The sequence below is a fragment of the Amblyomma americanum genome, chromosome 1, assembly GCF_052857255.1.
Source record: "Amblyomma americanum isolate KBUSLIRL-KWMA chromosome 1, ASM5285725v1, whole genome shotgun sequence".
NCBI classification, from domain to species: domain Eukaryota; kingdom Metazoa; phylum Arthropoda; class Arachnida; order Ixodida; family Ixodidae; genus Amblyomma; species Amblyomma americanum.
In genome coordinates, this window is record NC_135497.1 from 269306051 (window position 1) to 269321499 (window position 15449).

The following is a 15449-nucleotide window of genomic DNA, read 5'->3' on the forward strand; positions in this document are numbered from 1 at the left end:
CTTAAACGAAAACGTTCATAGCTTTTAGGGCTTGTTATTCCTGAAGACTTCAGCGCCGGAAAGCCCAACCAAGAATCTACCTTGAAGAGGTCTCTCCACTACTGCCCCTTCCTTCTCTTTTTCTTTCATTCTATACAGCGCTCATAATTCGCGACGTCCTCTGCGCTCAGTAAACCGGGAGATATATTTTCTTAACCCTTTTAAGACCTCCTGTCTTAAGACAATCTCAGTGTACTGTTTTTGCGGTTTTCACTATGGTTGTGGTGTTCGCGTTGATGCCAGCATTTATACTGCGCTCAGTATACTACTCTCTGAAGCAGACACATTCCGGCGGGTACGTCTCACGGTGCTTCGCGTGACATGTCGTACGAAGAGGCACGTATGTGTCTGAGGATCTGGAACGGTTTCCCGGCATCGTGTGTAACGTCTCTGACATTTGACTCGCGTAACGAGCCGAGACTCGACATCAAAGGCTCCTCTCAGGGAGTTACTTTTTTTTTACATTTTTGTCATGGCACACGATTACAGAGCTGGTTGCTGTTGAAACCTGACCGCCGTAAAATTAAACGCAAAGCAGCCGCTGCCGTTTCTAGGCGGGAGGCCGCATTGGGGATCTCTTTAATTAAATTTATAACCTGAAAACTGAGCGCCTGCATTTCTTCCGGGTTTCAAATTTCCGGGACGACGTTAAGGCAGTTTCAGAAAAAATATAAAACGCCTAATACTCATTGAAAAAATTTCTTTTTTTTTTTTTGCTATGTCTTTCTAAGCCACTGTTGCGCTGGATGCAACTTTCGTCCATATTTCAGCCGCGCATAGTTTAGAGGAGCATGATCATTAGTTGGTGGTACTGATATGCTTGAATCAGGGATTAATTTTTGCTTCTTCGATCTTTCAATTTGCTGTCTCAATGTCTGCTGCTGTCTTAGTTTTACACTTTCGCAGCCGCGTATTGTCACTTTCCACATGAGTGCTTAGTCAACTTAAGACGTACGAGTCCTCGAGATTGAAGAGGTCCTTCTGATGCTATTATTCACAATCAAGTGACTTGTAATTTTGTTTACTCTTATTTCTGCGGAAAAAAAAACGGGCTAATTCCAGGCATGCAACTTGTTATTGATGTGTTTAAGACTTATTCTTGTAATGTTTTTAAGTACAAGTATTTTTTTTTTCACTTGAAGAGTGGGCAGTTCACTGCAGTATTTTGACACAGAACGTTATTATTAGTTACTTTGGTGATATAGAACTTGGCCCTACACGTGCACAGCTCAGATAGACACAAGATAACCGCTTTAAAATCTCTCTGCGAACGTGCCATTGAAAGGCTTGTGTAGGTATAGGACATTAAGCCGCAACAGGAAGCATGTACTTCCGAATAATATTGAAAAAAATTAAGACGCATGGTAGCTACTTTTCAGGTTTCGGGTTCCGAGCACGTAGTTTTGCCACATGGGCTAATCCTTCGGACTCACGACATTATAAGACATTATAAGGTTGCGATTGTCTTATGACGAGCGGCCATTACTGTTTTTCACTTCGGAGCCTCGTCCTGTTATCAGTATGGTATATTGTTTTGACGCGATATAATAAATGCGATTTCTGATTTCTAAAAACTATCTGCAGTTCTACGAAAAAGCGAACGCGAAAGGACATCTTATGAAAATACATTTAATATGAGGTGCACGCTGCGGCAATGTAGCCCTCGCTAACGCCTAAAAGATGGCAAATGACTGACACTGAAAAGCTTTAAATAAAGACAGGTGTAAAACCCCTGCAGCACACTGGACTCTCTTGAAGTGTAGAAAGATAGCTCTCAAAATGCACAAAATTGTAGTCTTCGCACCCTGCTGCCGTGCTGGAGAGTTGTTTACATTCACCGAGCGTCGGCGCAACTTTTGTGATTCCATTGGTCTAGTGCGCAGTGTCACGTCATGTCTACTAAACACGCCTTATATGGGTTAAATCTAAGCACTTTATTACCTTGCTCTTCCATTACCCGGAACTATTATACTGGTAACCTTAATACTAAGGAAGTGGTTAATTTCATAAACGAGTTGCTTTTACCAGAAAATGAGGAATATGAATATTTTCACATGACGTGGCACAGGAGTGAGTGCGCGGCTATACACCGAGAACAGACTAGCAGCAATATATAGATTGCACTGGTGAATTCCGCTAGCCATTATGCTACGTTAAGGACAGCGATGTTGTGTTTTCGATAAATACGAGACAAACTTAGCGCGGCGAACATGATATGTTATTGCGGTGCAACGGCCAGCCCGCGGTGGCGTGCGTTGCTGGGGAGTGGCGGAATAGGAGTTTTGCGAGACGGCTTGTATTGCAAAACGGTATTACTGTCAATAAACATGACGACGGTCTGCGCTGAGGAAATAAATGCTCCCTTCACGACTAAGTAACGTTCCCCGGAGACCACACGAACCGTAACAATAATTTTGGCGCCAGCGTTCTCGCCGAAGAACTTAAGCGGTTCGTTTTCGAACTAACCACTGAAATGGTAGCGATGGCACTAAATGTCCAGCATGACAGTTACTTTAACTTTTAGAATCGGTTGACCACGAAAACAACCGTTGCAAAATAAGGTCTAAGTATTCCTAAAAAAAGCATCACAATTGACAGAAACGTCCTTAAAAGTTCTGATTTAACTACTGTTGGAAAGAGGAACAGAAAATAAAACGTACATAATGAAACAAAAACCTCGGTGTATGAAGATAAGGCAGATATAACGATTCTACCCCAGTCCATTTTTATTCTTTTTGCCATTTCTAGTCGGTTCATATGATATGCCATGCCGCCTCTGTCACTGGCATTTTCCAGTCGCTGCAGAAGAAGATAAAGAAGGTACAGAATCGAAACCCAAGCAGCACAGGTCATCGGCCCAATATTTTAACAGGATGGTCCCATCCTGGCCCTTTGTAGGGCCGGCCTTTGCCAATACGGTTCCAATGTTGGGCCAATCACTTGTGCTGCTTGGGAAGAATCTAGTCCGCGTATTACGCCAGCAAAGTATTGGCTCTTTGTATGGGCACCAGAGACTCGTGCATGCAGAGATGCTTGGACGGCAAGCCACTTCTCGCACGAAACAGGGCGGCTTAAAGCAGGGCTGTTATGAAGTCCTCATACAGGGCTGGGTGAAGATAGTTTAGCCCCAGAAAGTGTAGGAAGAACATATAAGAAACAAGTAAAAGGAATGGCGAGCAGAAAAAAAAGGAATAAGAGCCCAAGTGCCCACTGGCAGCATAGATACCGAGAATGCCCTGAAAACTGCGGCGCTATTATGGCAATGGACACGTGCTCTTTGGGGAACATGAAAGCTAGCAGACGACGTGACCTCATACGCCAGAAGAAAAACTTCCTGTGAGTTTTGAACCGCATTAGAACCCGTGCCTTCGTGAAGTCAATAGAATGCTTCGCTGACGGCTTAGAACAGCCGGCAATCACCGCATTTATTATACGGTATTTATTAGAGTACAATACCGTTTTGTGTAAACATACTGTTTAATATAACATCGCCGAAAAGCTGCGGGTGGTGCACCGCATGGCAAGCTGCGTTCGCGTGCTCAGCGGGAGTAGTGCTGCAACCGGTTGGTGAGTCCTGATGATTCATGAGCGCCGCAGCTCATTGCTACCTGGCGAACTGTCCTACAGCAAGCTGCGCGTGTTTTTTTTTTTTTTACTAACGAACGTTGGCATTCAGTGATCAACCTTTCGATCAACTGGAACCCCCACTGCCCTAAATTGGTCGCAAAGGGCGTCCGGAGGGCAAGCGAAAATCTAATTTTTCACCATGGAACCTTAACAACCTGCCACTGTTTACGGGCCTCTTTGAACGACTGGCAGAATGAGTTTCGAAGACGTTCACGGAGCTGGATGCGGCGCGCGTTTACCCGCTTCTTCCGCATCCTTTTCTTTATATCTCCCACTCTTTCTCTACACTCCTATTTCCTCGCGGCAGTGATACTGACGCAGGTTTGAAGTAACTCGATAGACCTGCTATTTCATCTTTTCATTTTTCTGTGGCCCCTGCTACAGAAACGTTCGCGACGTCTTTCCTGAAATACGGTATGAGGAAGGCAGCGGGGTTGCTACAGAAAACGTTTCCCGTTTCAATATCGAAGCAGACACGGCTTCTTTGAGGTTATTAATTACCTATTCTTAGCTTCTCCGTTGCGGCATACACCATCCGATTTGCGGTACAGTTGATTACATTTCACAGATTTTATTACCACACTTGAGAAAAAGCCTCGAGGAAGCCGTGGTCCTTATCTCCAAGAAGAGCCTCCGCAATTCGATTAAACGGCCGCAAATGTCAACACCGCTCCCCGTGTCGCTCTAGCGCGAGAGGTTCACTCGACACTCGCTTTCGAAACAACTGGCCCCTTCCTTACCGCAGGAACATTGGCGCAAGATACGAAAGAGATACGCCCAAAGGGACAAATAAATATCGGGCAGAAGGGCCCCAGTCAGGGAGAAGTGCCCGAGGGAGGGAGGATGCGACTTCCGCTTTCTCAACGTGATTCGATCGCCAGCGACAGATGGTGGCCGCGTTGAGCCAGCCGAATATCCCAGGCCTTTCTCTCTCTCCGTGTCGCCGAAACCGATCAGCAGGACGGTTACAAAACTCGCGGCCAGCCCGACGCCGCCTACTCCCCAGGGTGCGAGGAAAGGATCAGAGAAGATCAACCGCCGAGTAGCGGCCAGGAATGCGCGGAAGCGGCGAAAAGAAACACAGACGGACGGGGCGCGAAGGGAGTAAAGACAAACAGGAGTGCCAGGCGTGAGGCGCCGAAGGCTGCGCGGCTGATAAGCCTCACTGAGTGGTGCGAACAGCGGTCCTGCCGCAGTAGGTGGTGGCGTGGGAAGTCGATCAGCGCTACAGCGGTCGCGAGATAACGGGCCGCTTCTACCAGTGGCGTAACCCAGCGCTCGGCAGGACGAGCTGCCCTGCTGCGCGGCGCCAGATAAGGCGCGCACACCACCCTCGCTGCCGCCCGCGGCCGTCCCTGCTCGGCCTGGAGAAGAAGAGGACGAAATGGGGGCAGCTGTTGACAGCCTCTCCCGCCCGCCGATGGGTGCGCGCCACGGATGGCGCTGCGGACATATGGCCAGCCGCGGGATTTCCGCATCACAAGGTGGTTTCCTGCCATGCCCACGCCTTTTCTACCCCTCGCCATTCTGTTGGGGGTCGTGGCTCGTTTCTCTTCATGTTTTCCTTCTTTGTTTGCGTTGCACATTGCCGCATCCTTGCAGTGAGGAATTCACCTTCCTTGTCTCTCTCGCTGGCATCGCCAGAGGCCTGGAGCCACAGTTCTCACTCGATTGGCTTTGAGCTTGATTTACAGAGGTCTTGCCTTATCAATAAGGCACTGTATTCCTTCCATATCGACTTCTAAGTAAAGTTTATTCGCGCTTTTTCTCCCGGACAACGGCAGCTGCAGTACCAGCTAATCAAGCAATGCTGAGCCAACGGGTCGGAAAAGCCATGGAACTGGCAGAAAATACCACCCTTGGATTCTGTCCGCCCCTATTTTCCGTTCATTAATGCGATAGCGTAACAGCTGTCGCCACATGAAAACCCGGCCGATGTCTTGTGTCATATTCGCTGACTGGTAGGGGGGCGTTCTGGTGACCTTGCGACGTCATCACAACCTCTCCTTGTGGAGCACCCTGATTGGTCGAGAGAGGTCACGTGACGGTGTGACGTCATCAGAACCTGTCCATCGAGTTGTGAGCAACCAAGTTTCTAGAGAGCAACGTAGACAGCGAGTCGAAATCAAAAATTGAAAAAGAAATTGAGATGAATCCAAATGTCGGCATCGTCACAGCATAGCTGATATACCAGCTACTGACCCCAGCAGTCGTAATATGTCGGTTGATGGACTGACAATTGCAAAGAAAAAGACGCAAACACACAGAGGTTACAAGAAAAGCTGCGACAAGTGTGAAATGTAATGATATCGCATTCCACTCTTAAGGTCAGTTAAACGTCCCCATAGTTTCTATGGTCCTTTCTTTCACTGCTGGATCAGTTCCGGCGTGTTCTCAGCACATCTGTGAATTCGGCGAATTGAACGAAACAGAACAAGAATAAAATAAAGAATAAAGAGTTGGGTGACTTCAAAACCGTTCATACTTGAGCACCGCAAAAATGATGGTGGACGGCAGAAACACAGGTTACGTCGTGTTGTTTTAGTGCTAAAGCGCTACGTCACGAGGTCTAACCGGCTCCGCGAGTTTGTGTGAAGCTTCACCTTGAGGGTGACCTTGGCCAAACCATAACTAAATAAATATTGCCGCGACCGGGATTCGAACCCGCGGCGGCGCGAGCAGATCAGCTTCGCTGGCCACTGCGAGAGAGCACTATGCTATCGCTGCAACCAATCACGCCTGGTGCTTAACTGCAACACGCTCTCACACTGTGCATTGCGCGTTGCCGTCTTCATCAACTGCGATGAGCCAACGAGGCTAGACACGTTCTTTGGAACGTCATCTCGGTTTAACTACGTTAAAACCCACAACTTCTTTTCCCTTCCTCGCCTTTTCGCGCTGCTCAAATACGAACGAACTTGTTGCTACGCTGCAAAACCTGTCTTTGACTAGTCAATGCTTGCTTTTCTGCGGCGCTCATCTCTCGATAGATGCTCCTTAGCTTTCGGTAATTAATTAACGCGCAGGATTAGTGCACTTCAACTGACTTGCTGGAATACTCATCGGCAGCCCGCAACGTAAATCATTCCAGCTTTCAGCACTGACACGCACAGTTAACAACGCACTCGCACGTCGTTGCTCAGAAGTCATCAAAGAAGATATGCGCCCATCGACAGCCCACAGAAACGTGGCGTCATCATGCGGCCGCCTGCGTCGTTACCATTATGAAGGCGTCCTAGCACCGGCTCCTCCTCCATCCGCGATTTACTTGAGCCGGCGCCCCGCCAGCTGTTGCGCGTGCTTCTCGGGCCGAGGGCGAGGAATGCGCGCTACACTCAAGCAGCTGCTGGGTGCCCATCAATGCGCGGGAGACTTGTGGGCCAGGAACGCCTCGCTAATGATAACGACGCGGCTGCTCGCCGGGCACCGTATGTTTGTTCGATGCTTCTCCTTGGAGTTATCCGCGCGTTGATAACGTAGAGGCAAAACAAAAACTCCGTATAAGACTCCGGACTTGGAAAGGGTGTCTCACGAGTAAGCGGGAGTGGTGACTGAAAACTAAGACACTGATCATTGGTTTGGTTTATTAAGGGCTTAACGTCCCAAAGCGACTCAGGCCGTATTGAAGGGCTCCGGAGATTTCGACCACCTGGGGCTCTTGAACGTGCACTATCATCGCACAGTACGCGGGCCTCAGCTAGTATTTCGCCTCCATCGTAGTGCGACGCCGCGGCCGGAATCGAACCCGCGTCTTTCGGGTCAGCAGCCGCGCGCCATAACAGCTCAGCCACCACGGCGGCCCGATACTGATCATTACTTCTTCGGTTAGTTCTGCCCTTTAGAGAGTCTTGGACGTACACTCGACGACGGAGTGTTAGCTCGTGTGACTTCGTCTCTCCGCAAGCATGACTATGTCTAAAACATGCTGAAAATTACAAGCCACGTTTGAAAGTCCGCAATGATTACTATCGCGCTCCATGCTCGCTACTGAAGTAAAGCCATCCCGGCTCGCCTATTTAAGGTTCACAATCTATGGTGCTTACCCTAACCACGCCATAGAGCTCCGTGGTAAAAATAAAAAAGAAAAGCTCTCTGAGTCATCGAGACCGACTTCCGCAAGAGCCTGTATTCAGATTCGCAAAGTTTTTATTACGTAAGCTGAGTTTCAGACTGTACGATACCCGCGCGCTGCCAATAAAGGGCACCCCATGAGACGAGAGCTGTCAGTCAGTACGTGCAAAAAGTTGACGAATCCCTTCGGAAATTTTCTCACGTTTTGGCTGACAGAATACCCGTATTTTTTCACTTACCGTCAGTCGTCTCTTCCTCAAGGTCTGTAGGCGCATCTGCAATGACAACAATAAGTGATAGCGCTGAGTATCATTCATAAGGTGCTGTGTTGTTACGCACTAAGAAACCGTAATTGTGATGCTGGCGAATAGGGAAGCGCAGCATTCAACGCCGAAAATATATTCCGGCGGAAACAAGTGAATAGCCGGAAGCGGCGACATAGCAGGTCACATTTACTCATCTGCTGCGCATTGCCCGCGCGTACGGTGGTAAGAAAGCGATAATAAAATAACCTTTTCGTCTCTTGACGAAGCGTGTACATTGCAATAAGGCTTTCTCAAAACAATGTGATTGGAACGAAATCACGCATGAAAACTAATTTGTTTGCGGTTTTATTAGTTCCAACCAAGGAATCAAATTCTTTAACGCCAAAAAATATTCCCTATGCATCGCTAAAAAATGAAAGTATGGATGAACAGTCACGACTAATTAAACGCCAGAATTTTCGGAAAGTGTCTCCCTTTTGAGTGCTCTTTTTTTTTGCACACTGTGAAGCCAAGCACGATATATAAACATTGCCTGGCGACAGCACCGGCACCGATCAACAAGCTTAAGCCACTGGCCGTTGTCATAGCAACCCAAAGTGTGCGCTGCGGGAATGGCGCTTGGCAGGGCGTTTGCAAGCTCCGTTGTGAATTGTTCACAGAGCGGAAAAGCTCTGGGAACATCGGCAGCTTGCCACAAATTTCGTCATCGCTTGTAATAATAACACTCTAGTGCGTCCTAAAATGGAACCTTTATTTATTTCCCGTTACTGGAAATTTCTCTACTTTATGCATACTAATTATACAATATAATAAATAATGAACCTACTTCTAATTGCGGCCGACTGTCATAAAAAGGTCATGCTGGTATCACAACTGACAGAACAAAGCAGTTCTTTGTTAACGAAATGTCACTATACCCCGTTAAACCAATTTAAAGTAGAGCGCTCTGCCTTTTCTTTCAAGCATTAGTAAGCGTGGAGATTCGCCCAGTCCAACAGCGCGAGGTCAAAGTGCACACTCAGTGGCCCATTTTAGTGGCTTAATAAGCGACCTCTGTCCTGCTCATCAAGGCTACCATACTTAGGCATGATAACCGCTGGCAGGTATGCGTGGCCCCCATGTTGCCGTATTTTGGAACTACATGCAGAAGGCAGGCCGAATATAATATGCCATTTTTTTTATTCTACTGCGTGGTTATGACTCGGTGCGTAATGGCAGATCCCAGCTACAACCCCCGATTTCGGAGGCGGGACGTTGCTTCAGCGAGTAACGAAGGAGGAATATTAAGAGTTAAAATGGAATGGAATTAAATTCTAACGGTATCGCTATATTATCCCAGCCCTGGACATGAAGAATAAACTTCTCTTCGTTGTCTTTTCCAGCGTGTTACGTCTGAGCGGTAGTGTCCGCACATCGCAACCTTTCCTCCTCCTCCTCCTCCTCCTCTTCCTCCTCCTCCTCCTCCTCCTCCTCCTCCTCCTCCACTTTCCTGTAATAGATCCAATCGTTCTCGATGCAATAGGAATTTTACGCATAATTGGAAAACTGAAGCTTTCCTCATCCTCTGGAATTCATAACATATATATATGCTAAATTTGTGCTAAATACCGAGACTTATTCTTCTGTAATTCTGACTAAACGTCTTGAGCAGTCCCTTGATACAGGCTGTGTAGCCGATGACTCGAAGGTCGGAAAGAAAATTCCTCTGCACAAGTCTGGCGGCAAACAGTGCCCTAATAACAAAACGCGTCCAGTATCGTTCACCCAAATTCTGTGTAAGATCATGGAACACCTCATTTACACTCATCTCGCAACCTTTTTAGGGATCGAATTCTTTTTTTCAGTAACTTTCTACACGAATTCTGCAAAACGTTTTCATGTGAAACTCAGCTTTTATGTTTCACTCCTGACCTCCATTACATTCTTGACTAAAGCTTTCTGGCACACTGCATATTCCTGGACTTGTCGAAAACTTTTCATAAAGTTTCTCATCAACTACTATTAATTAAACTGAGCAAACTGAACTTCGACGCTAATGTACTTTTGTGGCTGCAATCATTTCTAACTGAATGATCGCTCTACTAACAGCAAATAATACTGTTCCACAGTTTTCTCCAGTCAGCTCCGGTGTGCCCCGGCGCTCATCCCCTGTTTTTCCTCATATACATAAATGATTTGCCTACAAACCTTACTTCATCAATTCATCTCTTTGCGGATGATTGTGTTATTTATCGCAAAATAATCAATGAATGTGACGTCTCTACCTTACAAACTGACATTAACAATCTATTCGAATAAGCTGAACTGTGGCACCTGAAGCTCAACCTTAACAAATGTGAGCATTTGCGTGTCACTTGAGTCAGCACAACAGCTCCTACTTACTCACTTAACAATGTTCCTATTGAATCTGCATCTTACTATAATTATTTGGGTGTCCACGTGTCTAAAAACTTGTTCTGGAAGCTGCATGTCGGTTACATTGTAATGCTAACAGTACCCTTGGCTATCAGAAGAAACTTCCCACGTTGACCTAGCTCGCTAAAGCTTCTCTACAGAACCATTCTGCGTCCAAAACTGGAATATGTGACCTTTGTCTGGGACCCAGGCGTGGTTTCATTCATCACCGAAAATCGCGCATCTCGCTTTACCTTGTCTAAGTGTCGTCGCAGTTCTAGCGTAACAGCCATCAAAGTCAGCCTATCATTGCCTACTCTATCACTCGAGACGTATTCTTTCTATGCTTATTTCATAAAAATTTTCGCCATGACCTTCATCACGCACCGATCACCGTCACAAAGTAGGAATTCCGTCATGTCACACTAAATGTTTTCATGACTCTCTCATACCCAGCACTTCAGGCAGTGTAATCCCCTTCCTCGTGCCATTGACGAAATTACAGACACGACATTACTTCTCGCGCAGCCGTGACTAACCTTTTTTCTTTTTTGTAATATCCATTGGCAATGTATTCTTCCTTTCGTCTCTGGTTTTCGCTGCTTTTCGAGACGTTTGACTGGTTTGTTGGTGCTACTGTTTTAATGCTGGCCTCACAGCCGTGATTATGCACTGCATTCTGTATCTGAACCTGTCACTACTTTACCTGAAACTAAACTGTGCCTGAAACGACTTTTTATCGCCTTTTGTTTGTTGTTTGCTTTGAACAGGAAGTTATTATTGCTGCTTGTTTGTGCTTGTGATTATGTATTCGCGCAACCGTGAATATCGTTCTTCTCTTCTAAAGACCGCTTAGTTTGTATTACCATTCTTGCTGCTTTCTTTGAACCTTGGTAAGCCACAGACTGGAGGGCGAGGGCAAATACATAAATGCAAAAGGGGCCAAGAATGTGGCGTGGCTCGTACCTCGAGGCATGTACCAGGACTCTGCGTAGCGTCGTGAAGTTTTCCTGGACTCGCCCTTGCTGCCGAACGTCCGGATGTGGTAGGCGTCTACGAAGAGCATGAAAAGACACAGGTCATGAAGCGAGGTCATGAAGCGCTACAGATCACATGTACAGAAAACGTCGCGTTTCAACCTAAACAGCCGCGCGTAAAAGGTGCCTGCGCTGTCTACGTGGTTGTCCCCTTGTCACGCTAGTGTTCTACGTTAACACCTCCTGAGGGGGACCTCCAGGCCATCAGTGGCGGCCAGAAACGAATGGATACCGGTTAATGAGTTGCGGGTGTATCGGTCCCCATCGCGGAGCAATGACTGCTGTCTTCACTGGTCACTGAGCAATCATCAGCGTCCTTGGTCCTTAACCAATGAAGACCAATGGGAACTTACGCATCCTTTTGCGTAAGTTCCCACATACCATAAACTTTAACCGTAAGTATGCCTTTTATTGATGTTATTTGTTCACGTGAACACTCAAGGAGAGGTTCGTGCCTTATAGTGGCGTCGGCTGTCCCTTTTTAAGAAGGGAAGAGAACAATTGAATATCGATTACACAACTGGTAATGATGCGGAAAATGAGCGCCACGTAGCATGCCATAATGATTGCGCACAGAGAGATGCAGCCCGTGCGTGGTCTCTGTTCCTCCCCCCCCCCCCCCCTGCTTCGGTCACGCTTTTTGACGAAGACAACGACGCCAAACGCGCTTCTCGTGAACCTTCGCATTAACAGCTAGCTCTGTAAAAGATCATGCAAGGCCTCGCCACATAATACCCAAAAAAACGCAGCTACAACATACACAGTTCACGTCTTGGACAATACACCCGAATGTGACAAGCAGGCTTCTTGCTTTCGCTTAAACTCCTTGCTCTTTCCGTCATCGCGTTCCCAAGGATTTGTATGACGGATTAGCATTTTCGACTCCATATGCATTGTGGGGCACAGTGTAGCGAGTGGGGCACAGTCTCCTGGGCAAGAGCGACCACGTGGGAGGGTGCGTGCTCACGTGACCCTCTCACGGACTAGAGAAAATAGCAAAAGATGCCTGCCAGGGAGCGTAACATATAGACCTTTTAAGAAAGTGCTCGCTGTGCATCGCATTGTTCCTCACTGACCGGTTGTGCGCATCTGGTTCGAGGAGGGAAGAAGTGGTATCAGGGGCTTTCTGCACATGTTCGCAGTCCAAAGAGGAGGCGTTTTGGCTCCTACGTTGACATGATGGGAAAGTCTATATAGAGGTCGGCATGGGACATCGCAGGCTACAGCCTGTCCACCTAGTTTTCAATGTGTGTAAATGACACTGAGAAGCTTTTTAGTGTTCTCTACAAGCAGGTCTTTGGGTTGGGGAGAGTGAGCGAGAAACGGCACAGTCGAACAAATAATGAGACGAATTGCTGCGTTGACAAATCCACGGAAAAGTGAACGCATACTGACCGGCCTACATTGCCTTGTCTGTTACTCTCTCTCTTTTCACAGCTAGGCAAGGCGCGTGCCTTAAACGAATATTTTTATGCACGAAACGAAGTCGATATTAAACGAAGGCCTGTTGCGGTACGCGTCTCTAGCGTCCTGTCTTCTCGCACAGTGCATTCTGCCATATATTCCAGAATGCATGAGCAAGTCACAAGTACCAAGAAGCGTGCATATTAAGGCCTCAGATATTAAGACAGATGAACCTCTTTGAATTTGTGCGGGTACAAACCCTCAATTAGGCTTCATTAAGGGCAACAGAATAAGATGCAAGCTATTCATCATGCTACAATTCGCAAACGGTTGAAAGAAACCGCTCGGCTGTTGCTTATGCAGCCAACGATGTCTTGGACGTTTGTCTCTTTTTCGTTTTATTTAATCTCATCCTGTTTAATGTCCACTGTTATGCACGTGCCCTAAAAAGCTCACCGAAACTCATCGCGGTCCCTGGATCTTGGAAGTTTCTGGCCACTCAAGAAGCTTTGAGCTCATCCGTAATAACGAAAAATAGCCCGTGAAGACTCTAAGCGTCCCCGAGGATCCGAGGAAAAACCTTTTTGTTACTCTGCCTTAGAGATGTCTTAAAGCATCCAGAGCCTCGTAAAAGGGAGCTGTTTTGCCTCTTACATAGGTGTTGTGTGCATTCTTTATCGAAGTTGACGTCTTCTGCAATCTCCTTACTTCGCAGTGAAAGCACTTTTTGCCACCCCAGTCCTGAATGCAAGTGCGAATGCACTTGCTGCAATTTCTATTTTTATTTCCGAACTCGCTTGTCTTTTCTTTTTTTTTACGCTCAGAATAAGGCGTCACCGCCTCTTGTTAGAAAACGCTTCGTCCGCGCTCTGCGATTTCCTCTTGCCATTCACGGTTGTCGTAGGCGCTCTACTGGATTTTGAAGTGGCCAAAAAATGCAAGCTGAAACCTTCGGTCCTTTTCTTTCATCTTTTTTTTCTTGTTTCATGCGTGGAACAACGCTTTTCGAATGTCGAAGCTTTCAGCTTCACTTTGTCATTCGGATGGTTATTTTCGTTTTGATTTCAGGAACCTGAAAAGGCCTTGTCGCAGCAAGGACAGAATGATCGCAAACGATTAGCATCTATCGCACTTCGACCGTCAGCAGGGATGAGATGGGATGTTTTGTGCGACACAGCGTGAAATAAAAGCTGTGTGAAGCTCACAGAGCAAGTCAGTGAAAAGTCGTGAGAAAAAAAATGAAAAATACTTTCAGCGACACATGGGCATTGGACATTGTCCTGTAGTGTAGAATTGCAGTCTATCCCATAGCTATTGCTTTTCTGAATTGTATTTTATACGTATACACTGTAGTTCATTGCATCGGACATATATGTGCAGCACTTTTGGCGGAAAAAGATCTGTCCATGTTTCTCACGCCAGATGCCGGGTTTGACTTCGAGGATTCTAGTTGTTCGCAAACCTCCGGTTCCGAACTAGAGTTTCCATTCACACGAAACTCAGATTTTGTTCATTCATCGCAGTAAAGTAAATCTTATAAGTATACTGCGCGAAACTGCAAAGCAGCTGTATGTAAATATAATCGTCCCATCAGCTTAAGTGAGCCAATAATGAGAGCTTTTTCTAAGCTTTGCAAAATAACCTTTTTGCAAAACTTGTCATCAAAGACGGGCATCCACACAGCTACGCAACGGTCGCTACTACGCGACAACATATAAAGGTAGGGGGCAGGCGTCTCAAATAACTTAACATTTCTGTCTGGCGGTTCTAAATAATTGCAATGACTGAACGAGTGGAGGCAGAAAACCCACGTGCAAGCAAGCTTTACTAGTTCGCAGCCCCTATTAACATCGAATCAGGCTTATGAAGAAATGGCAGTTTAGGCAACGACGAGCGAATTATTGTGTCAGCTTCTACTATGCTGTATATTTCACAGCAAAAAAGAAACGGCTGTTTGGTGTGTGGATTTACAAAAGAATGGTTTGAACGAAGAACAGTACTTTGAACTGCTGAAAATACTTTCAGAAACAAGAATACATTATTTCCCAGAGAGGAACATGCATGTAAGAAAAGTTCATCTTGTTTATTTTTATTTTTTCAACCTGTTTTCAACTTTTCGCTGCCGCCTTGGATAAATACGGAGATCTCGTTATTTATTTATTTATTTATTTATTTATTTATTTATTTATTTATTTATTTATTTATTTATTTATTTATTTATTTATTTATTTATTTATTTATTTACAATACTGCTAGTCCCAGTTCAGGGGCCGTAACAGTGTGGGATTACCGTCAGTAATTACAACATAAATTTCAAATGGTTATCAAATTGTAGACAACATTGAGAAGGCTACTAATATAAATGTCAAGCAGTTAGAAAATGGAAAAAAAAACGTTTGAATTGATACTATTGATGAAATATTGAACACAGGAGTGAAAGTAGAATGAATTCAGAAAAATCACACCGTATTCAATAGACTTCGTAGACTTAATAACGCCTGAAGGCTTGCTTAAGAAACCTTTGTTCAATGTTCATGGCACACGAAGCTTTTACCGGCGGCTTCTTCTCACAGAGAGTTACAGCAACCGGCTTTTCTTCGACTGTACTAGT

The 15449-nt window shown here is 46.0% G+C and overlaps 1 protein-coding gene across 1 annotated transcript in view; it reads right to left on the reverse strand.

Annotated features, from left to right (window-relative positions):
• LOC144115058 (sushi, von Willebrand factor type A, EGF and pentraxin domain-containing protein 1-like) overlaps positions 1–15449 on the reverse strand; it is a 541580-nt gene that overhangs the window by 391126 nt on the left and 135005 nt on the right. Inside the window, 2 exon segments of the mRNA XM_077649191.1 lie at positions 7977–8012; positions 11364–11450. Coding sequence (XP_077505317.1) covers positions 7977–8012; positions 11364–11450 — 123 coding nt within the window.